General features: G+C 39.8%; 1 protein-coding gene across 2 annotated transcripts in view; it reads left to right on the top strand.

Moving 5' to 3' along the window:
- Nucleotides 1-25,484, top strand: part of LOC127436187 (oxysterol-binding protein-related protein 5-like) — an 83,434-nt gene that overhangs the window by 21,010 nt on the left and 36,940 nt on the right. For both annotated transcript variants that reach the window (XR_007896347.1, XM_051690188.1), the window contains exon 2: nt 17,862-18,018. Coding sequence is in view for 1 of the 2 variants with exons in the window: in XM_051690188.1 (XP_051546148.1) it covers nt 17,883-18,018 (136 nt within the window). In the remaining variant the exon portion in view is untranslated. The remainder of the gene's footprint in view (nt 1-17,861; nt 18,019-25,484) is intronic.

Raw genomic sequence — 25,484 nt, 5'->3', positions numbered from 1 at the left:
TTAATGCACATGGCTGTAGCTTGTAAGATTGCTTATATTTACTGATATAGCAACATTCAGTCTAACAGTGATATGTATACCTGCAGAACTTATTATTATTATTATTATTATTATTATTATTATTGTGGCTGTGTGTATTTTAGAACTTTTTTTGCAAATATATGATGGTATGTTCTTTCTATACATTTTACAGTGTTCTAAGCACCTGCCTGTAACCATCCATGTGTCTGGATCATGTTTATTTGCTCTCTAAAAATAAAAATAAAAAATGTAAACGTTTTGTTGCTGTATTTACATGTGTACATTGTTTTTTAGAGGTTGTTGATTAAATTATCTAATGCTTTATTATCAGTTTTGCTTGAAATTATTTAATTAAAACAAATATTCAATAGTGAGTTTAAAGTGTGTTCCTTTACCCTATCTATCAATGCCATAACTTTTTCAAATAATAATTTGTAAAACTGCATGTATATAAACATAGTATAAAAAATGCATCATATGATTGGTCTTGAAGTCTGTCCCAAATGCACACTTTTGCCCCCTCATGGACTTGCTGACTAGCGGTCTGCACTCGCTTACAACGCCAAAGTCTGCACTCAGAGGAAGACTGCAAGGGCGGAAGGTGCCATTTGGGACAGGGCCATTGCTGTTAGATTTTACTGCTGATTTGAAATATGTTCTTTGATTGTAAACTTGACCAGCCGTTTTGGAGATTTCAATCTTTCCTCATTCAAGTAGATAGGAGCTGTACTTTTATGCCACTTGTATTAATAGAAAATAGCTGCTCGGGAGTGTTCCAAAGATGGCCTTCGAGTGGACTGATTTGCATTGAGACTTGCCTTGGTATCTTGTTGTTAGCTTAGCGACATGCTAACGTCAAAACTCTATTGAAATCGAGACAAGTCTCTTGTCCGCTTCACGTGAGTAGCCAGTGTTTCCCATTAATTACCTAGACTGTGGCGGCCCATTCCGTTGCTTCGGAAAGCATCAATCCCAGTCAGTCAGCCCCCTCCCCGCTCCCCCCTGCTGAACGCGCACATGTTCACACACACGCAAAGTAACTATTTTCAGCATCTGAGGAGCATGTTCAACACAGGTAACCACTTTTGCTTAATTTCTTTGATTGCTCACAGGGCTGGACGTTAATGCTTGTCCGGGACAAGTGGATTTTTGAAGAGGCAAGTGAAAGAGAATATTACTTGCCTGACCGGACAAGCAGACTTGATTAAAACGTCAATAACAAAAAAATAACTGGCTATATTTGTGATACCTTCGCCTGTGTCACTTATTAGAAAGTTCTTATTCTTTTTCTACTGTTGAAAGTAATCCAGAGCGTGTAATTTTATAATTCGCAAGCAATCTAGTAACAGCTGTGCCCTGTTTGATGCACGCATGAACGGTTCAAAATTCCGCCAAAATTCTTGGTGAGGTATTCATGTAAACACAGAGAGTGATGGCTAAAGTGAATGTAAACAGCGGGAAAAAAAAGCCAATTTTTATTAATATGTCGGACTTGTAAGTATAAATGTAAGCTAATAGACCTGCTTCCGTCTAGTGTGTCATTATAATAATCAAACAACCAGAACAAGAAAACACTCACTGCTCTTGACTGGGTAACTTTAGTAGCTTTAAAAAGTATTAATGTATTATAATCGTACAGTGAAGACCAGTAGTAGTTTTATGTTGCATTTCATTCTGAATGTTTACTTAAATACTTGAAACTGTTGTTAAAAACTTTTAAAGCTGTTAAAAAACACAGAATTTTCTTAATTTGTATTTTTTGTTCTATTATTTTACTGTTTTTATTGTTATTTTATTACGGACTGTTTACTAGTCTCGAATAATTACTTAAGAACTTGAAACCATTCTTCCATAATTAACATATTAGTTAGTAGTATTATTTGTTGTGGTTTTGATTTTGAAGGTGGTATTGAAAATCGTCAAATTTCACTACCTTCTACTGAAAATTTGGTATTGTGATAATGTATAGCCTATATTGTACATGGTAGATCTTGCTGCAATAACATGATGAAAATGTAGATCTCATTCCATAGAACTATGAGCATCCCTGCTGTAAATGATGGTGATGGAGGCTTTCCTTTATTTGACTACCATACGTAACATAAAATAAATACCATATGACAATAGCCTCCTCCCCAATCCAGTGCGGTTTTCATTTCTGTTGCAGATAATTGAGTTGATTGCATTGGTATTAGGTTGGGCATCAGTCATAATTTTTGAAAAATATACAACATAAACTTTGACATGTTACTTGAGCATGTAACTTAAATGTCCTTTTTTCTCTCCGGACAATTAACCTTTTTACTCGGACAAGTGAATGACCAATTCACTTGTCCAGAGGACAAGCACATGACAATGCTTAACGTCAATCCCTGGCTCAAATGTATGCTCTAGTCGATTTTGTGTTTTGACCATTTGTGAACTGCGTTAAACTCCATCTCGTTTACCATCAGTGTTTCCCACAGGACTTTGTGAGGCTGTGGTGAGTGGACCTCGGACCCTCTAGAGGGGTCCAGGGGCATGCTCCTCCATAATAAAATGTTGTACATTTTAAAGTTAAACGCATCAATCTGGTGCACTTTGAAAGCAAAATTAAGAGGCTAGATCTATGAAGAACTTTGTGCTCTTGTAAACAATTTTGTGCTCTAGTAGTATTTAATCATAAATGGTGAGTTTAACACAATTCACAAATGGTCAAAACACAAAATCAACTAGAGCATACATTTGCCATCAAAGAAATGAAGCAAAAGTGGTTACCTGTATTGATCTTGCTCCACAGATGCTGAAAATAGTTCATTGTCAGAGCCGCTGGTAATAACGTTAACGTTAGATATTTGGTTGTGTGGGGGGGGGGGCTGACCGATGCTTTGCCACAACGGCGCAAAACACAACATTGTTATTATATATAATGAGAAGTGTAAAAATATTTTCGGTTCATTATGAAACTGTGGCGGGTCACCACAGTCTAGGTAATTCATGGGAAACACTGACCATGCTTTGTGGATGTGACTTTTTTGCCATGTCATCACCATTTATGATTAAATACTACTAGAGCACAAAATTGTTTACAAGAGCGCAAAGTTCTTCATAGATCTAGCCTCTTAATTTTGCTCTCAAAGTGCACCAGATTGACACATTTGACTTTAAAATGTACAACATTTTCTTACTGGGGAGCATGCCCCTGGACCCCCCTAGAGGGGCCGAGGTCCACCTACCACAGTCTCACAAAATCCTCTGGGAAATACTGGTAGTGCTATTTGTGCTGTGCACGTAACTGAAGTTGCATTCCAAACCAGTCATTTATGAGCTACTATTTAGGTTAGCATAGCATGCTGCCTTAGAAGGTAGCTGATGAGGAAACCAGACAGTGATGCAGCTAGCTAGAGTTGCGAACAAGACTTTTTATACCAAAACGCTGTTGTTTGTCTCATGGTCAAATGGTTAGATCAAAAGTACTTCACAAACCATTTAAGAAACATATCAACACAGTTTTTGGAGTTTAATACATTTATGTTAATAAAGCTACAATTACATGCTAACTAAAAAGTGATACTGTGGGTTCTTCTTCAGTCATTTGACCCACCTCTTTAACACACTTTCCTTTAATAAAGACATATTTGATTGCCTTCTGTATTTTTTGCTATATTCAAACACATTGGTTTGTTTGCTTTTACATTAGATACATTTGGGCTCTTCCTAATCAAATGACAGCGTTGACAATATAAAGACATAAAAAAAAAAAAAAAGCTGTGCTTGCACATTTGCCAAAAAATAATAATAATTAAAAAACATTTCCAGGAACCTTGTAGCTTAATTATTTGAGATTTTCAATATTTTGGTATTTTCTGTATTTTCAACATTAATTCAGGCTATCTGCAAGAAACTACATTCTGCCAAGCTTTTGATAAAATAGGACTATTACTGTAGGTCTATCTACTCAATGTTCTTAATGTTCATAGAAAAAATGTCATATGGGTAAGTATATGACATACAGTGGGTGAACTGTTCATTTAAGCTTTGAAAAATTGCCTAAAATCAAAGGCTTCTCATTGATATAACAGTACTCCATAAACTTATCTCATTTATCATTGAACTTATGAAATGGGTGCAAGACTGATTTCACACACTCCCTATGCTAGTGGCACTGCTGCTTACCAGCCCTCATTGCTCATGTTTGCCTTGGCAACAAGCAAAGATTGTAAACAAACACTCCAGGAGCACACCTCTGCGGCGTTGGCGGACTGTGTGTGTGGGCAGGTGGGGTAGAGTATCGTAACGTCCCACAGGGAGTTGATGAAGAGAGATGTACTTTCCCACAAACCTTTATTTCAGGCTAGTTTCCCTTCCATCAGTTATAGCTGTACTATAACTGATTTTGTACTGAAAACAATACCTTACTTTATACAACATTGTTTAGCACCGTAATAGCACTCGTACATCACCCAGACATCTATTTTATGTGTGTGTTTTACATTTGGAAGACAGATTTTTTTAGGTTGTTTGCTCTTCCTCTATACATCTAACTGGAACCTTTATTTTAAGAGTAAATGGTGAAATAACCAGTAGTCATAATGGCATTAATGCAAACTCTCAACCAGTTTAAAACAGAGAGCAGCGAAGAACAACCCCCTCCCCCAAGAGAATAACTTTTAATTCTATTATTCAAGTCAGATGCACTCGAGTTTTATGCTTGCATTTGTGCAGTAGGGAGCTGTTGTGGAGAAACATGAGCACAGTTCTGCTGTTGAGCTCACTGAATGAGAAAATATCAGCAGCTCCACTCAGCCTATCAGAGGAATAATACATTTTTTGCATATTGGTCTTAAAATGGAGAAATGTTTCTGACTTTCTCTGCAGCTTATTTTATCTAGGTGTGTTTAAAAAATGCTTTTGTTTGCTTTATGAATACATTTCTTCAAGAATTCTGAAGGGAAACAATGGTAGGAACAATATGTAAGCTGAATTCCAGCATGAATTGCATACTTTGAATACAGTTTAAATGCTTGCAAACTGCACTAGAAAGCAAATAGATTTTTGTTGCTCATACAGTTGAGTTAATTGGAACACAATTAATTGTGAATATTTCATTACATAAAAAAATTAATCAATTTAGGTTTCTACAGTAAATAGGAAATGTACTTAATCCATAGCGATAATTTTGACAAACTTTGCTAGTTGAATTGCAATGGTAAATTATTTCATATTGCTGTGCTGCTCAACGTGAACCACTTGAGGGCGCGTCTCTATTTGCAGGGGTTTATGAATATACACACAATTGTTTGATATACAGTGAGTAGTTTCTAGTTAAACTTGTTAATTTATAGATATTGATGTCTAGATAACTTTTTAGATAGATTTGTTTTAGATAAATTGAGTACCTACACAGGCTAAGAAGTATTTTGCATTTTTTTTATTTTTTTTTATTCTATTATTTCTGAATAGCTGGGTTTATTCGATTTTAATTTATTTTACATTTACACTATGTTGACAACTTACCCCTGTGGTGCATTTTGTTTGTGCATTTTTCTTGCATACCTTTTTTCCTATAATGAAAAGAACTTGGATTTCTCTAACCAGGTTGCCTTGCATTCTAATAAAGAACATACAATTTGAATCATGTTGAGTACATAATTACAAGTTGAGTACAAGTTGAAAAAATTTGAATTGTGAATCGTCCAGAAGTTTTTTTCAAAAAATTTTGATAAAGATTTTATTTTTTTGCCATATCGCTCAGCCCAACTCACAGGTGAAGCGAATAACGTCGATCATCTCCTAACAAGGCCACATGTCAAAATCTGGGTAGATTAGATGGTAAGTGAACAATCAGTTCTCGTAATCTATGTGTTGAATGCAGGTGAAATGGGCAGGAGTAAAGACCTGAGTGACTTTGACAAGGGACAAATTGTTATGGCCAGACGACTGGGTCAATGCATCTCTAAAATGGCAAGGCTTGTGGGATGCATGGATTCTACAAGACCCCTGAAGGTGTCCTGTTGTATCTGGCACCAAAAATCCTTCAAAAGCCCTATAAGTTGTGAGGTGGAGCTGCCGTGGATCGGATTTTTGGTCCATTACGTCCCACTGATCGGATTGAGATCTGGGGAATTTAGAGACCAGGGCAACACTTTGAACTCTTCATCATGTTCCTCAAACCATTCCTGAACAATGTGTGGCAGGGTGCATTATCCTGCTGAAAGAGGCCACTGCCATCAGTGAATACCATTGCCATGAAGGGGTGTACCTGGTCTGCAACTATGTTTAGGTAGGGCAACAGCATATTAGGTCATAATGTTTTTTTGTTTTTTTGTTTTCAGAACAACATGTAGTTACATAATAAATACATTGTATTGTATGCATTTTAATATTAGTAGAGAGTAGTTGAAGACACCTCATATAAAGTTGTACAATAAGATAACTTTCAGACAAATAATTCCTTATTGAAAATGCTTAATTTAAGTGTGAGAGAAAGTTTAATTGATTTAAAAAAAAAAAAAATTCTGAGTCTAGTTTCCATGGATGTCCAACCTTTTCAGGTTTTACTGTTAACCATGTGTTTTGGTTTGTTTTAGGTGTGCAAATGGGGCATCTAATCATTGACCAAGAAAACGTGAATTGTGTAATGTTTACAACATTTTATAGTATCCGGTCAAGGTTGAATGGACCTGACATTGACAGACTGTGTGATAGACTGCATGATCAGAAGTTTTATTATTTAAACCTGTCTTTATGGCCTAGATTTCCAAACCAATATTGCTATATCATTGTTGAATTTAAAATGATATCAACTATAAGCTGTTCAGAAAAAGGCTTTATTCTCTCTATAGGGGCGGCTGGCTGGGTTAATGATAGCACTCTGGTGAGCTATATAAAGCTGTTATTTGGGCAAACTATAACTTTGTAACGCTTTAATGATAGTGACTTGATGATGTTATTTATAATAGGAAATGGGGAAAGCATTGTCAATATCAGCATTGTTGCTCTTAAGATGCGCAGGGGTGCATTTCTCGTATAATGTAACTCACTGCTTAACCACCACAGGACACTGCATCGATTGAGAAATTAACTAGCTAGTCACGACCATAGTAGCTATGTCGCACATCCATTGTTCGAACCTTGTTGGTTCAACAATATAAAGCTGTTGTTAGTGATGTTACATAGGGGGTGGAGTAATAATATCTGCAGATATAACATTAGAATAGCTCATTTACACGTACTCCAGAAAGCTGTTAAAAGCTGCTGAAGACATGAAAGCTGCGTGCACTATGTAAATGTGACAGATACATTGGCTGCAATAGTGGGGTTTCCCTTTACATCAGACTCTGGGGTTCCCCCGATGCACTTGAGCACATACAGTATGCACATGCTCACTCTTCAAAAACGTATTAGAACTTCAATCATGCGTTAACATGGACACATAAGCCGTGTTCTCCGACAGAAGTCAAGTGTGTTAAAGTGCTTTCTCTAAACAGCATTTAATCCCTTAAACGGCTGCATTCCCATCTACATGACGTTTGAAAGCTGCTTTCTGTAAAACCCCGGAATAAGCAGTTTTCTGAAGTGCATGCATACAGGGTCAAAGTCTTTACGAAAGATATATATGGAATAAAAGATATAGAAGCCTCAGCTAAGTCAAATGACGTCAACACTGCAAACTAACAATTAACTATGCTTCTAATCACAGGTAAAGTGCTGTAGTTCCAACCACACAATTTTGCGATGCTGTTTGTGAATGTTCGTTGGAACTACGGTTTCAGGAAACACCAAATTGTTGAAATATATTGGTAATGATGTAACTTGCGACGATGCTTTTGGGAAACGCACCCCTGGTTGAACTCCTTTTAACAACAGCTATCGTTATTTGTAGTGATCACTTCATATGGACTTCCATTGGAAGACTGGGTTCAAACAGTTTCAAATGGTAATGGTTTTTGCCATTCACAAAGGTGGGAGATGTTTAAAGCTCATAGTTCTGCGTCCACTTCTATTTTAATGAAGTTGTGGCAAATCAGGTTCTCAATGTGGAAAGGAGGAAGCAGGGACTGGGTGAACAATCCACATCAGACATTTAATAAACACTTCAGAATCAGAATCAGAATCAGAATGAGCTTTATTGCCAAGTATGCTTACAACAGCAGCAAGACATAGATAATAATAAAAAATAAAAAATACAATATAATTACACACATACGTACAGACACACATACATACACACATACACATTTCAGTGTATAACAAAACAAAAACACACACTGCTTTTCAGCCAGCTACGTATAAACATAAAGACACACACACACACACACACACACACAAACAAACACACACAGACAGGCTTCATGTGTCTCTCCCTTGAACTGCAGCTCCGGCTCCACCTTATCCCTCTCCCGGCTGATTATGATCATTCTCCCCCAACTGTCCCTCATCGCTCCCCCCCCCCGCACCGGCCTGTCCCGCTGACGGATGGTTTTCCCCACCTCCTGGGAATAGGAACAGGATGAGGGGGATGAGAGGGGAGAGAGAGAACGAGAGAGAGAGGAAAGAGAGAGAAGGGGGAAAAAAACTTGCCGGTCCCCGTACACGCTGCCAGACGGTCCTCAGCCCACTGTACTGCTTCCATTTGCGACATCGGGCAATGGCACTGGACCCCTCAGCCGTCCCTTTCGGTTGCCGGTTGATGCAGTGCTCCAGCGCCACCGGATCGAGCACTCCCTTGGCGTCGCGATCCTCAGTCAGCGGCAAGGACTCCTTGACGGCACGTCTTCCACCAGTCCTGGGTTTCAGCACCAATGTGGCAAATCAGTTTCTCAATGTGGAAAGGAGGAAGTGGGGACCGGGTGAACAATACACGTCAGACATTTAATAAACACATTTCAGTGTATAACAAAACAAAAGCACACACTGCTTTTCAGCCAGCTATGTATAAACATAAAGACACACGCACAGACAGGCTTTGTGTGTCTCTCTCTCTCTCTCTCGATCTGCAGCTCCGGCTCCACCTTATCCCTCTCCCAGCTGATAATAATCAGTAATCACCTACATTAACATTTGTGCTCTTTAAAGCCAGATTATAAACCATCACATTTTGGGTAATCCAACCTCTCTGCAGTCTGGCTGGTATTTGCAGGATTATTTTATCAGCACTTGCAGATGCTGCAAAAACTCCCAAAGATTGTTCTTTTTTTCTCAAGGAATATCTGGCACCATTAAAAGAACAGAACATTTTATTTGTCTGTTTTGTACATTCATGTGCCTTAGTGGGCCTATTAGTGTCACCAAACATTTCTGAAACAGATGCCGTTAGGAAACTTTCATCTGGAATGCCATACATTATATGAACATCGTGCCTGGAAAAGGTCTGGAAATAACTGTTTTGCATTGTTATCAGCAAAAGGTAGGGCTGGGCATTTCATAACAATTCTATCTCAAGATTGTTCAACCTTTCAACGATACCCAATATACAGTATACAGTATTTATGTATTTTGCTGTAAAATGGCTTTAAAGACTGACTCTTTTTTTTTTTTTTTAAATCTGAGGAACATTTTTATAATTTCGATCCAACAACTATTATTGCAAAGTAGATTCAAAAGCTTAATGCAATAAGTAAAATACAGTAGAAATCTAGTTAAAAATAATCAAGGCAACCCACATGTTTTTCTCTAAAAGAACAGAAGAATGATATTTAATTGTTTTTATTAATATGCAGAACCTATATAACAATACATAGCAAAAAATTTATATAAAATAAAAATTACCTATATATTTTTCTCTTTGATGTCACAGACTAATAATTGAACTGATTAATTGAAAAAGACAGCTTTTTGTAAGAACTGATTGTTGAAAATGTATCTAACTTCCCAATATCAGTATTTTTACTATTGAGGTTTAAAATAAGTTGAGTTGCAAACAAAATTGTTCTGTTTTAGCACTCTCATACTCACATAACTGGCCTATTGGCTTGGTCATTAGGAAACTTAATGGCCAAAGAAAAAGTGCAATGAAATGTGATATTCATTTTGTATTACCAACAAAATAATAGAGATTACATTGTAAATATTCAATATATTGCCCATCCTTAGCGGATGATGCACCTTGGTTCACACTGTCTTTAATCTTCAGGCTATTTAAAAAAATGTTTAACACATTGTGGCCTATATTCTCCAATAATGTACCATAGAGCCTAATAGAAAAATAACAGAAATACTGAAATGTAAAATTTTTCTTTAAGTCAACGAAGGTCTAAAAAAATCACCACAAGTTTTAGTAGAAATTGTATATCAGTTTCTTTTGTTATTTTGTGTATTATCAGTAAAATGTTGGAATGCACTGATTGCATTGTGTGGAAGGATCAGCATCTTGATAGCCACAGTAAAAGTTGGCGAAGTTGACATAGTTGAATGGGAAATTCATATACAACAATGTCCAGGCATTACTGTAAATTTAATGGTATTTGGCTTTATTACCTAGACATTTGTACCCAGACATTGGGGATGTTTAGTGTTGCCCTTGATTGCAGTGAACGCTGACAGGAATGCTAACAGGAAGGATACGAAATCAGCTATAATTTCGGAGAGAAAAACAAAGCACATAAGAAAATTTTAGCCCTTCAGAAATTAGGCTAGGGTGGGGGACCTTTTACGGAAGTCCTTAAATTCCCATTTGTTTGTCTTGACCTACATAAGGCACATTAAAGTCTGTGTAAAATGGAGTGTGTGATGTGATGTAGGTTTATGTTGGAAAGACACAACCATAGTAATCTGCTCAAAATAGCAGCGAGATACAGGCACACCACCATTAGCTGGGACCTTATGCAGCACACACCAATGAACAAATAAAACACATAAGCTAAAAGCCCTGTGTCATGTGTATTTTGTTGATTTATGTCTTTTATTTTGAAATGTTTAGTTCCTGTTCCCTTGTCATGTGATTTCATGTTTTCCCTCCATGTTCATGTGTCATGTTTTCATTGGTTCAGTGTTTGATTACTTTGTTATTAGTCTTGTCTTTTCATTGGTTAATTGTTTAATTATCTTGTTAGAGTTCTGTTTATTCATTGGTTGATGTTTCCCATGTCTAGTATTTAAGCTCTCATGTTTGCCATTGTCAAATGTTGAATGTAACTTTGTAGTCAAGCCATAGTCAAGTCCATGTTTTCTTTCACGTTTGTAGTTAGGGTTTTTTGGATTATCACTTTGAAAATAAACTGCACTTGGGTTCTCTTCGCCATTGCCAACAGCAGCCAGCATCGTTACACCCTGCCTCACCTATGGCCACAATAGTCCTAGTTTCAAAATGCTGCCTGGTTTCACAAATCTTGGTTTCAGAGTAGGGCTGGGTGTTATATTGCCTTTTGTGTTGCGCATTGCCTTTTATGTTGCACTCTACAGTATAATGTAGAAATGTGTTAACCAATAGATGTTATGCTATAATATTTTATTACGGTAGATGTATGAGCAGGTATTTCGGCAGGACTTCTTTGTTACTGCCCACCTTGAGCTTGTGCTTTTTGGTTTGGTTTAATATACAGTATATTATTAGTTTTTAAACCTGATTTTGTTTCCAGGCTTCTTAAAGGTATATATTTTTTTACACCCTTTGGCAGGGTGGCCACAGCCGATTAGGGTTACACTGGCCTCCAAGAACAACATTTGCTTGGTCCCTTTAGTGCTTGTGTCCCTGAATAACACCCAATCAAGGCTCTCGAGGAACCGTAATTGCTGCTTCTCCAACAAGAAAGTAGGACTGAGCACTGTCAGCTTGTAGATGAGGGTATAAGCTAACCCTGACTGACCTTGTTGTTGGTTATGGACGCCCACAAGTCAGAACACATCGTTAGTGGAGCTGAAAGCACAGGGGCCATGCTGTCAATCTATTTAAAGACACTGTTCAGTGGGAAGCAAGTGTTTTTAGACTTTTCCCATGTGAGACTCTGAAAATACCAACCTGGTCTCCATTAGGTGACATTAAAAAGGCTTTAGAACCTTGACTCAGCTACTCAAACTTAAAGGTACAGTTTGCCCAAAAATGAAAATTCATTATTTAGTCACTTTAAGGACAAAAAAGAAAAAGGACAAAAATATGATTAAACCTCAGTAATAGTTATAGATGCAAAGTCTTCTGAAGCAAAGTCTTTTTTTTTTTTTTTTTAACTGTGAAAATTAAACTTTAAATTGTTTTTTTATAATTATTATTATATTGAAGAAAGTAGGGGTTTGGATTGACATTAGGGAAAGTAAATAATTGTCATTATTGGGTGATTTATTCCTTTTAATTTGTTGCAATCCCTTGCTTGCACAACTAATATGAAGGTTTTACTGGAGCAGTGTCAGGTGTTATGTCCGAAACCAGTTTAACCATTTAAAAAATCATGATGGGTTAGAATCTTTACCCAACAACTTGGACTGTTGTTTTCAGTAGTTTCCGCCCATGCTTATCCAACAGAAAAGCCAGTGTTATTTTTGCTAAAGCTAAAGTCAACTTTAAACGCCATTTGCAAACTGTTTTACTTCCGGTATTTGAGTGAAACAGGATATTCAGCAAGAAAAAAAAAAAATGTAAGGTAGGCCTTGATATTATCAATCTGGAATTGATTGGATCAGGAAACCTGAGCGCTAAATTCCAGAATGGAGCCAGGTCGTTGGAGGCGAGGGGTTGAAAAAGTAAGGTTTTGTAGCCGAAAGATTATTTTCAGAGGCAGACCAAGATATTATTTTGATAACATATTATGAAGACATGCATTTTTTTTTACTTGGAATAATATGCACCAATGAGTCATGCCAAATAAGTCCAGGAACATACATTAATGGAATAGTTCACCTAAAAATTAAAATTCTGTCATTCTGTTCCACAGACAAAGGAACACCATTCAGTTTTACAATTACATTGGTGATAAATAGTAAAATATTTGTCATTTTTGGATTAACTATTCCTTTAATTTTGATTTCATGTTGACTTTAATGTTGAAGCAGGGGCTTGGTCACCATTTAACTAACCACTAAACCTGTTTGTTCATCTCAAAGTCTTCATCCTTTATTTATGTTTCGCTCTAAATCTACACAGTCCTGTGTGTTTCTTTCTGCTTGAGTGGAAGCTTTGGTTGCACCTCATGCAGCTAAAGCCTTGTATGACTGATGAAAATGAGGTCACCATGCGATGCATGTAAAAGACCTTGTCTCGTGAGATTGGCCATGCCTCTGTCTGCTGCTGTAGTGCCAACATTAGTAAATAGGTCATCTGGCCAGGCCTTAAATCTAGTACTAGAAGTTGGATTAAAACCCCAGTAAGGGTGGAGATTAGCTGGAGCCAGTGGGTGTGAGGTTCGTCCAAACACTGGGTGGTTGTCAAAGAGCATCATGTCACATAGCAAATGGATATTGGATTGGTGTCAATATGGGGTTAAAATTAGTTTGCTAAAGGTGCTATATGTAATATTTTTTACTGTACTAAATCATAAAATTGCCATATGTCATTAGAGAATTAGGAAACATGCTAAGTTGAAATACTGGCTTCTCTGATAACAATGCTACAGCCAGTGTATTCTACTTTGAAGTTTCCATTCCGGGCCGGAATTTCTGTTTATGTTTTGGCCTGTGTGATCCCGCCCACTGCCCACTCACCAATAGTATTTCGACACTGCCGGGTTGCCAGATTTGAACAAGTTTGCAGGCAAACAACACTGCGTGCTGCAGCCATGGAAGCCAGCAAACGAACTGGATCAGAGATAACAGATTCCACCCGACCTAAAAAGCCTCGCCATCCATCTAAAAATCCATCTGACCAGAGGCATAGTAAAACAAAGATAAATATTGGAGATGCCTTTGGAAGATGGAGACAGCTTAAAGCCCAGAAATCCTTTAAAACGGATGCTGAGTTGGCTAATTTGCGTGTCAACATTCTGGCAACCCGCATGAGCTTCGAGTCTGGGGCGGGGCAGACAACTCTCCAATATTTTGAATTTGGACTGCAGTACCCATTTCAAACTCTTGTTGTCAATCTTACATATAGCACCTTTAAGGCTACAAAAGAGGCAGCTACAGTAGCAGTCCCAAAATTCGCATAAAAATACATGGATATAGTTATAACTTGTGATAGACCAATATTTTTGCCCGATTAATCATACAATATTTGATCATCTTTTGATTATTGGCTTTGGCCTGCCCATAACCATGCCCACTTGGTTAACAGATGTCAAAGGCCACATCCACAGTTCAGTTTCGGTTTCCAACTGTACAGTTAGTGCTACTATTGTAAAATCATGAAAGATTTTCATAAACCATTTAATATGTCCCAATAACAATATACCTACAAACTTATGATGCCAAAAAGAACAAAACTAAAAATTACAGTAGTGAGATGACTCTCAGGATCTCCCTATAACTTCATCCTGGTACTTTTCAACCGAGATCCATTCAGCTGTCATAGCCGTTCTAACTGCGTCAACCCCTCTCGGTATTTAGTCTCTGTGCTTGCTTTGTTAAGAAGCATTTAAAGATGTCAGCTGCCAGGATAAAGAGCTATTTTCTTGTAAAATAGTAGGGATCAGTGGGGAGTGTTTTGAAACTGCTGTGTGGTGCCAGAGCTTAAATCAGAGTTTGCCGGGTTACTGGAGGACACCAGGGAGTTCTGCCCAGTGGTGGCTTGGCATCGCTCTTACAGCTCTTCTGTTTAGTGTTTCTACTATTCATTTACTCAACTCTGTTTAAAGATTACTGGAGTGGGTCATAGTGCAGGAGGCATGCAGGGTCAAAAAACTCTCATCAACATCACGATGGCTGCCAGTTATGATTGGAAACATCTAAACAATTGTTGTATGCTGTTTGCATGCATCAGGTATACATAAAACTAGCCTCTTCAGTCTTGGTCTGGCTAGAACCAAGGGTTACAAGAGTATTACAAGAAATGAACTGCTTGTCTGAGAAAGAGCAGGCTATTATATGAATTATAGCAGTATATTATTTTCCTGGCACTTTCATTAGAAATCAAACTACTGAATCTCTCGAACTCTAGCTCCAACTAATGGGCTGCACATCTCAATCTAAAATTGAGTGTGGCATTTCGTTAAATTTAAAATTATACTCATTATTGGACGTGCCTATTTTGGTATATAGAAAGTGTCGTGCCAATAAATGAAATTTTGAAATGCTTTATGAGATCATGAAACACTCCATGGTCCATCAGTCAGGCCTTTATCCCACACACAAAGAGGTTCACAGGGAAAGATTTTACTTAATGTTAGAGCTATGCAGAGGAAGATGTAATTGCACAAAGGTTAATGTTTCATAGCTCAGGTGACTTTAGTGTTATTTTTCATTTAAATGAATAGTTTACTAGAAAATTCTGTGAAACAGAAATTAAGATATTTTATAATTAATGTCCTGAATGTTCTTTTCTATTCCCTGAAAGTGAATGGGGATGGGGTGTTTTAGCTCCAAAAATGACGAAAAAAGTACAATTACAAACTAGGTATGTCCCGATACCAATACTGGTATCAGAATCTGCTCCAATACCACACTCTTGTACTTGTACTCGTGCTTGTAAAAATTCTCAGATACCAAAAACCAATACCATCTGATGTACGAATGTCATTTCACAAAAATTTAGCGCACAAATTAAAATCACGTTTTGTCCTAGTGAGATTATTTAACCGCAAAAGCTGTGATTTAATGAGATAAATATATAGTTTGTATTCAAATGTGAGTGTTTCTGAATATGTGAAGCCGGTGCTCATACCTTTTAGAGATCCTTGACTCTTGCACGGAAAACACCATCATGAGATTTGCACACATTGTTTGTAGCAGATGGAAGTGAGCAAAGCGCTAATTCAATTTGTAGCCCAAGACAAATACAGACTACATATTCATTTAATTAAATAGCAGCCTTTTTCCGTTTAATTATCACTTTGAGTCCCGTAGTGACCAGCTTTTCCGGATTAAGATGCTACCATCATAACAACACAGAAACACTTTAAAAGAAAATTTTAATGATGGTTACGGGAGGAATGTGTCACAACACACTGTGTATACACCTACATCTGCTGTGTATGGGGCTGCATAGCCACAGACTGCTCAGAGTGCCCATGATGACCCTGTCTACTGTCGTAAGTGCCTACAGTGGGCACGCAAGCATCAGAATTGGACCTTGGAGCAGTGGAAGAAGGTCACCTGGTCCTATGAGTCCCTTATTCTTTTACATAATGTGGACGGCCATGTACGCATGTGTCGTTTACCTGAGGAAGTGATGGCACCAGGATGCACTGTGGGAAGATGACAAGCCAGTGGAGGGAGTGTGATGCTCTGGGCAATGTTCTGCTGGAAACCCTGGGTCCAGTTATTCATGTGGATGTCAATTTGACATATGCCACCTACCTAAACATCATTGCAGGCCAGGTACTCCCCTTCATGGCAATGGTATTCCATGATGGCAGTGGCCTCTTTCAGTGGGATAATGCGCCCTCCCTCACTGCACACATTGTTCGGGAATGATTTGAGGAACATGACAAGAAAAAAATCTTAAAAGCAAGAGACTCAAACAAAAGTCTCCATTTGCTTTACGACAAATTTCATTGCTATCTAGGAGAAACAATTGAGAAGTGTGTATTTTCTGTGCCATTAGAGTCACCAAACGTCAATGCAAAAATAATGACTATTTCCCAAACACTCATTGAATGTGTTTCCATACACACCACTATGTTGATAACTACCAAAACTGAGCATATTCAGAAAATTCGACAACTCATGTAAACAAAATTGTGTTTACATGAGATTTAAAATCATTGGGTTATTCTCTGCATTTGATATCAAAACGTAAACAGTCATTCACACAACACTTGCACACATTGTATAAGCTTGTAAGAGCACCAGTATAGTTGTTTACAAGCGATGTGAAATCGGGGTAATGGTCAAAAATCTGTGTGCCGATCATTTTTTTTCTGAAACCATTTATGACCTTCAATATATTTTTTTTTAAATGTTGGCTTATTAACAATAATCGGTGGAAGACTGTGCATGTAAACAGAGCAAACCAAGCAGCAGGCAGATGCTTGGCCAATTGAATCCCTCATTTCCTGCCTTCCAGCCGTGCCTCTGGCTCTGATTGGTCCATGCAGGGTGGGATTTCTGTATCCTGCAGCACTCTAGTGAGAGAAGGGGAGGCAGAGTGGTTTTTTGTAACAGTGCACCTTATTGACAGTGACTCCCACACCCCCATCAACCCTTCACTGCAGCAGAAAGACTATTTTTAGCTCTGTTTCATAAGAGGGAATGATGCTGGAAACTTGATTCATTTGCTCTGCACATTAAAACCCATGTTGCTTAGATTTCCTGATTTGATTAGTGTTACCTTTAATTTTAAAACTGTACATTTAAAACTTTAGCATAAAGAATGCAAATAGTTCATTAAAGAATGCATGCAGTTCTCCTGTTGCACTCCTATTGCTTTGATTGTTCTGTCAGCTGCTTTTTCCAGTGCATCAATTTTTATGTTGCATAAGCAATCTGGAACAGTTTGCATCAAAGTGGGCATGGATACACTTTCCCTTGCTGGTTATATGTTACCTCTGTTAAGGACAAGAGCTGCATAACACTGCTGCATTAATGGGTTTTCCATTCATGTGTGTGTGTGTGTATGTATGTGTACTTGCCCATTTGAAAACAAAATTATCCCCAAAAGTGAGCTAAAGCTGTCAAAACCTCCCTTTTTAGAACATATCCCATGTCCTTAACTGAAAAATGATTAATAAATACAGCATATAATGTTTTTCTTAAATTATTATTCAAAAAATGCAAAAGTGTTTGCTTTTATGCTGCTACATAGGCTACCATATTAAAATTCCTCTTTTCTCTTCCAGGGTTATAGACTGGCTGACGCAATGAAAGAAGAGAACTTGTACCGCAGGCGGTTCTCTCTCTGTCCCACAGCCACCTCTCCTCCAAAGATCGACCCACGTGTGTTGACCCGCAACCTGTCCTATGGAGGAGACAATGAACTGTACCCACTTAGCCCAGGTATCCATTCTATTCTGAGATCTGCCAAACCCACTAGATCATTACAGCAGAAAATTCATAAGTTACGCTTGCCAATGCAAAACTCGTCAACACAATGTCAGGGCATCAATATGCGGTTACTAAGGTGTTCTTAATGTTTTTAGCTTGCTGCTATTAAATTGTTAGGTTGTTCTCTGTGATTTTTATGGTGTTATGGATTGGTTGCTAGGTGTTTGCTTGCCAAGTCAAAGGTCTATGTAAGTCTAAGAGTTTTTTTGCCATTGTATTGTCCGCCAGGTAAAAATAATCAGTCAGAAGTATTTTTTAATGAAACAGATTATTCAAAAGGAAATTATTTATTTAAAAGTTCATTTTATCCATTATGATTTATTCTTGTGAAACATGTTAGACAATGGGATCATTAGAGGTGTTTAAGGCATACAAAATAGGCAAAAAAGTCACAGCAACCACCTAGTAGCCAACCACAACACCCTACCAACACCAAGAAACTATTTAGGACACCTTAGCAACCACATAGCAACACGCTAACAACCACTTAGAACTCCTTAGAAACCAAATAGCAATGCTCCGGCAGCTACCTAGAACATGGTAGTAATGCCATCCCTTGAAAAAAATCCAAACTAGCCGCAAATTTGCCGCTCGTTATTTTTTACATGCAAATGAGCTTTTGATTCGCCACCTTTGGCAACAATGGACAATTTGCCGCAAAGCTCATTTGTATGTGAAAATTATCAGTGGTGAATTTATGGCAAGTTTGTGGCAAATTCGTAAGTGTGGAACGCCATAGCATCCACACAGCAACTTGCTAACAACCACTCAGTACACCTTAGCTACCGTATTGCAACATGCAAACAACCAATCAGAACACCTTAGCAACCACATAACAACATGTTAAAAACCACTCAATACACCTTAGCTACCACATTGCAACATGCAAACAACCAATCAGAACACCTTAGCAACCACAAAGCAATGTGCTAACAATGACTCAATACACCTTGGCAGCCACATAGCTACATGCTAACAACCACTCAGAACTTCTTAGAAACCGAATAGAAATGCTCCGGCAGCCATCTAGAACACCCTTGCTTACAATAAATCTAAACTAGCTGCAAACTTGCAGCAAATTTTCAGCAAATTTGCCGCTTGTTATTTTCACATGCAAATGAGCTTTTGATTCGTTGCATATGTTTGCCAGAAGTTTGCAGCTCTTTGCCAGTGGTGGTGAACCTCCAGCAAACCTTTAGCAACAATGGACAATTTGTCGCAAAGCTCATTTGCATTAGAAAATTATCAGTGGCGAATTTGCGGCAAATTTGACATGAACTCTCAATTTTCATAAAGGACGGAACGCCGTAGCATCCATACAGCAACTAGCTAACAACCACTCAATACACCTTAGCTACCACATTGCAACATGCTAACAACCAATCAGAACACTTTAGCAACCACACAGCAACTTGCTTACAACAACTCAGTACACTTTAGCAACCACATAGCAACATGCTAACAGCCATTTGGAACAGCTTAGCAGTAGGATCAGTATTGGCTCCGATACTGACATTTTTAGATGGATCGGGAATCGGTCCGACGAGCCCGATCCAAATCCGATACTGTGTGTTAGTCATGTTCGTTCCTGTCAACTCCAAAAATGACATAAAAGAACCATAAAAACACCACTGAAGTAGTTCTTATGACTCATGCATTTTATTCAAAGCCACTTGAAGACATGCGATAGCTCTGTGAATCACAAAAGGCTGTGTTTAATAAGTAAATATATAATATGCACATGCAGCGCCAGCGCGTTATTGAATGGCGCTGCTCTGTTTACACACACACACTCGCAGCTATTTTTAGCCTTCATGCGTTGCGCAACATTTGAGCGCTACTCACAAACAACATCTCAGATGTAGATGCTCAATAGTTCGGTTCACTTATAATATGCATTTAGAACGGCGCCGGAGGTGCATTTTACCAGAATTTGAATAAGAAGTAAATTAAACTACTGTGAACTTGCTAACAAACAGACACATACAGGACTTCCTGGAGAGTTTAGAATGTCAAAATAAAAGCCAGAGGGTTTTAAAGTTAAAGGTGCACAATTGAAATATATAACTGTTGTATTTAAAATTTTAAAAGTCAATAATAATAATGTTTATTGTGGTGGAATTCAGCAATGAGAACAGGGTCTAGAATGTCCTCAGAGTTCATCCAGGAACACTCCTCAGGGCCGTAGCCCTCCCAGTCAACCAAGTATTGAAGCGTCCGACCCCGGCATCGAGAGTCCAGGAGCTTGTGTACCCGAAAGGCTTCCTCTCCATCAATGAGGAATTGAAGGGGTCTCTGGGAATTTTGAGGGCCCTCCTCTCTCGGAGGCGCCGTGGGTTTGAGCAGGGAAACATGAAAGGTGAGGGAAACACGGTAATTAGCAGGGAGCTGAAGTTTGAAAGATACAGGATTTGATTTGACAAAGAATCTTGAAAGGGCCAACATACCTGGGACTTAGTTTCTTGCACAGGAGTCGCAGACAAAGATCTTGGGTAGATAGCCAAACCCATTGTCCTGGAGCATAGTTGGGGCCAGGGCGCTGTTGGAGACTGGCCTGTTCTCTCTGTCGGTGAATGGTATGCTGTAAGTGGAGGTGAGCTTGATCCCAGATAGCCTCGCTGCGCTGCATCCAGTCGTCGACTGCAGGTACATCGGATGGCTCCCCGGACCAGGGAAAGAGTGGGGGTTGAAAACCTAGGATGCACTTGAAAGGTGTGGTTCCAGTGGCTGGATTGAACAGTGAGTTTTGAGCATATTCTGCTCAGGGAATGAAATGGCTCCAGTTGTGCTGGTTGACTTGACAGCAGGCCCAGAGGAATTTACCAAGGTCCTGATTTAGATGTTCAGCTTGACCATTGGATTGAGGGTGGTAACCAGAGGTTAGACTCGCATTGACGTTGAGCAGTTTGAAGAATGCAGACCAGACTCGGGAGGTGAATTGGGGGCCACGGTCAGAGACAATGCCTTCAGGTAGTCCATAAAAGTGGAAGAAGTACTGGAACAGGTTCTCAGCACATTCCATAGCTGAAGGGAGCTTGGGCAGAGGGATGAATCTACAGGCCTTAGAGAAGTGGTCCACCACAGTTAAGATGGTAGTGAAACCCTGAGAGTTGGTATATCCATGATGAAATCCACTGCGATATGATACCAAGGATGTTGAGGGGCAGGTAGAGGCTGAAGGAGACCAGACGTGAGCTGTCGAATAGATTTAAAGGTGGCGCACACATTGCAGTTCTTTACATAATCAGCGACCTCAGTCACTAGGTTCTCCCACCAAAACCAGTTTTGCACTAACCTGCAAATAGCTTGAGCGCCTGGATGTCCCAAGCAGGCCGAGTCATGAACCCACTGAAGAACTCTGTTGCGTAAGGAGCTAGGAACAAAGACCTTATCTGGAGGGCAGTCAGCGGGAATGGGTTCTTGGTTCTGAGCTTAGGTGATGTCTGCCATTATGTCCCATTGTACGGGAGTGACAATGAGAGTAGGTGGGATAATGGAAGTCACAGAGTTGTTGCCAGTAGTGGACCCATAAATGCAGGACAGGGCGTCAGCTTTGGTGTTCTTGGAGCCAGGTCGAAAGATGATGGTGAAATCGAACCTGGAGAAGAAGAGGGACCATCAAGCCTGACGAGGATTTAAGCGTTTAGCAGACTGAATGTATTCCAGGTTGCGATGATCCATGATTATCAGAAAAGGATGACGAGCTCCCTCTAGCCAATGTCTCCACTCCTCGAAAGCCACATTCATGGCTAAGAGTTCTCGGTTGCCAACATCGTAGTTTCTCTCAGCAGCAGATAACTTGCGTGAGTAGAAGGAGTTTAGCAGGAGATCCTTGTCGTTGGGAGAGTACCGCACCAACTCCTGAATCTGAGGCATCTACTTCCAGCACGAAGGGTCGAGTGGGGTCCGGATGATGGAGAATGGGGGCTGTAGTGAAGCGTCGTTTAAGGTCATCGAAGGCTTGACGAGCAGGAGGTGTCCAGTTTAGTTTCTGGGCTTTACCACGGAGCAATGAGGTGAGCGGGTCAGCCACCGAGCTGAAACCTCGGATGAATCGTCTGTAGAAGTAGGCAAAACCAAGCAAGCGCTGTAGTTCTTTGACTGACACAAGTAGTGGCCACTGCAGCACGGCTTGTACCTTGGAAGAGTCCATGGTGACCCCCTCGGGGGAGATGACATACCCCAGGAAAGAGATGGTAGACTGTTGAAACTCACATTTCTCCATCTTGGCATACAGTTGATGTTGGATGAGGTGGTTGAGCAGTTCTCTGACGTGTTGAACGTGCTCATCAAGGGAAGAAGAGTATATCAGAATGTCATCAATATAGATTATAACCCATTTGCCAATGATATTGCAAAATATGTCATTCACAAAGGCTTGGAAGACAGATGGACTGTTGGAAAGTCCAAAAGGCATTACCTGGTATTCATAGTGGCCAGTGTGTGTAGAAAAGGCTGTCTTCCATTCATCCCCCTCCTGGATTCGGATTAAATTGTAGGCGTTACGGAGATCCAGTTTGGTGTAGATCTTGGCGCATCGTAACTGCTCTAACACTGCTGGTACCAGAGGGAGGGAATAGCAATACTTGATGGTGAATGAGTTCAGGCCTTGGTAGTCAATGCATGGAAGAAGACCCCCGTCCTTATTTCCTACGAAGAAGAAAGCAGGAGAAGTGGATGGTCGAATGAATCCTTTTTCCATGGATTCCGAAATGTACTCCTCCATAACTTTAGTCTCAGGCTCAGATAAGGGGTATATCCCTCCGTGTGGAGGAGAGGAGCCTGGCAGAAAGTCAATGGCACAGTCACAGGAACAGTGAGGAGGAAGTTGTGTAGCCTTTGATTTGCTGAATGCCTCCTGGAGATCTGAATAACATTGTGGTAGGATCGAAATCTCCTTTTTAGGGAGGATCGTTGTGGTGCTTACAGGAGGGAGAGAGATGGGTTCAGGAAGGTTGAGGCAAGACTGGAAACTGGAAGTACTCCAACGAGTGATTTGTCCATCTCTCCAGGAGATCTCAGGGTTGTGAAGTCTCAGCCATGGCAGGCCAAGAACAATCGGGTTCTTAGGAGAGTGAGTGACTAGGAACTGAATTTCTTCATGATGAAAGAGTCCAACTTGAAGACGAATGGTTTGAGTGATCTGTTGAATCTTGCCAGAGTCCAGGGGTCGTCCGTCTAGCACTGAGACGTGTAAAGGAGGGACACAAGGGACAAAAGTCAGTTTTAGATTCGTGGCGAGAGCCAGGTCAATAAAGTTACCTGCAGCCCCTGAATCTACAATGGCAGACAATTGATGTTCACTATTTAGAACATGCAATGTGACAGAAAGTTCAAACTGTTCAATACGAATTAAGTTTGAAAGTTCTAAACTCACTGCCGCGTCCCCCTTCCTAGGGGGATGAGTTGGGCAGGCAGCCAGTAAATGTCCTGACTGTCCGCAGTAGATACATAATCTCTCTCGGAGACGGCGTCATCGTTCCTTGGAGGAGAGAGAGGAATGACCCACTTGCATGGACTCCAGTGATGACTGGTTGCAATGATGTCAAAGTGAAGTGACTGTAGAGAATTGAATGGACCATGGACTTTGATCAGGTTGTCCAGCAAATGGCGAGTTTGATGCATTCATCAAGAGATCTCCCCTCATCACGACACACTAGTTCAGTTGGAAGTTCAGGATTTAACCCCTGACAGAACAACAGCTTTAATATGTCCTCCACCCATACAGTTTGCACTGCTAGCGTGCGGAAGGATAAGGCGAACTCAGCAGCAGACTTCTTCCCCTGTTTTAAAATCAATAGAAGTTCTCCCGTGTCCTTACCACCCTCAGAATGCTCAAAAACTTCCTGTAAACAAGCTAGGAAGTGAGACAAGGAACACTTTAAAATGTTCTCACGACTCCAAACTGCTGTAGCCCAGTCTAGTGCTTTTCCTGACAGCAGTGATACAATGAAGGAAACACGAGCTTCATCATTGGGATACATTAGAGGTAGTTGAAACAGAAAAAGCTCACATTGTAAAAGAAATCCTCGACACTTACTGGGTGATCTGTCAAACTTCTCTGGAAGTGAGAGTCGAGGATTAACAACGGCTGTAGAGTGCGTTGTGCTGCAGGCTGAGTTGTTTGTGGAAACCCCCTTCGGAGATACCTGCGGGTTTGGCTGCACGGATTTAAAGAGTTCTTCCGTGATTGAGGTGAGCTTACACAGCTGCTGATGGTGACTGGTAAGCATTGCTGCTTGCGCTGAAACAAGCTCGTGTAACTGTTTGAGAGCTGCTGGATCTATGTTGGGTGAAGTCTTCTGTAGCAAAGACGACGGGGCAGTTGTGTTAAGATCCATGTGCAGTTTAATAACAGTATAAATAGTAAAACATAGAACCAAAATAAAGGGAAAACAAAAGGCAGGCAAGGGTTCAGTACACAGGCAGACAGTCCAGAAAGGCAAACCAAGTAAATCCGAGAGGCAGAGGGGTAATCCAGTAAACAGGCAATAAATCCAAAAACACACTAGCAGGCTGGGAAATACGAAGAGAAAAAGTGGTATCGGTGCATCCCTCCTTAGCAGTCACATAGCTATATGCTAACAACCAATCAGTACACATTAACAACTGCATAGTAACATGCTAACAATCAATCAGAACACCGAAAATCTAGAGTTATGAAAAACTTGCCACAAATTTCCCATTCATTATTTTTCACATGAAAATGAGCTTGCGATTTGCCGCAAATGTTTGTCAGAAGTTTGCAGCTCTTTACTGGTAGTAATGAACCTGCAGTAAACCTTTGGTGTCAATGAAAAGTTTGCCGCAAAGGTCATTTGCATGTGAAAATAATAAGTGGCAAATTTGCAGCAAGTTTGTGGCAAGCTTGCAACACAGAACTCTCGGTTTTTGTAAGGGTTAGCAACCTCATACCAGCATGTTAACAGCCATTCAATACTCCTTAGCAGCCGCTTACCAACATGCTAACAATCACTCAGTACAACTTAGCAGTTGCATAGCAACATGTTAGTGGGGCTTTCCAGACAAATCTGGTTTTTCCCACCTCCTTCTTGAAAATAATGACTGGAACAGCGCTCGAAGTTGGACATCTGACTTGTGAAGTCAGATAAGGGTGCTTTCACACTAGCACTTTTGGTGCACACCCAGGGTCAAATGACGTCAAAGTTTGGTTCGTTTGGATAATGTGAACGCTGTTGTTCTAACTCGAGTGCGCAGTCGGGAACCATATTTGAGTCCACTTGAAAAGGTGGTCTGAGATACGGCTCATGTGAACTCTGGTACGGTTCGCTGCTGATATGAACGCAATTGTACCAAATTGCAGAAGTGAACTGCTTGTGATGACGTATAATTCGCATCTTTGCAGGCTCATGATCACAATTATTATGATATAATGCATTTCTCCTACCTGCTTGTGT

Source organism: Myxocyprinus asiaticus, chromosome 46 (assembly GCF_019703515.2).
Source record: "Myxocyprinus asiaticus isolate MX2 ecotype Aquarium Trade chromosome 46, UBuf_Myxa_2, whole genome shotgun sequence".
Taxonomy (NCBI): Eukaryota; Metazoa; Chordata; class Actinopteri; order Cypriniformes; family Catostomidae; genus Myxocyprinus; species Myxocyprinus asiaticus.
Note: the sequence above shows the minus strand (reverse complement) of the source record. Positions and strands in the feature narration are given on the sequence as shown.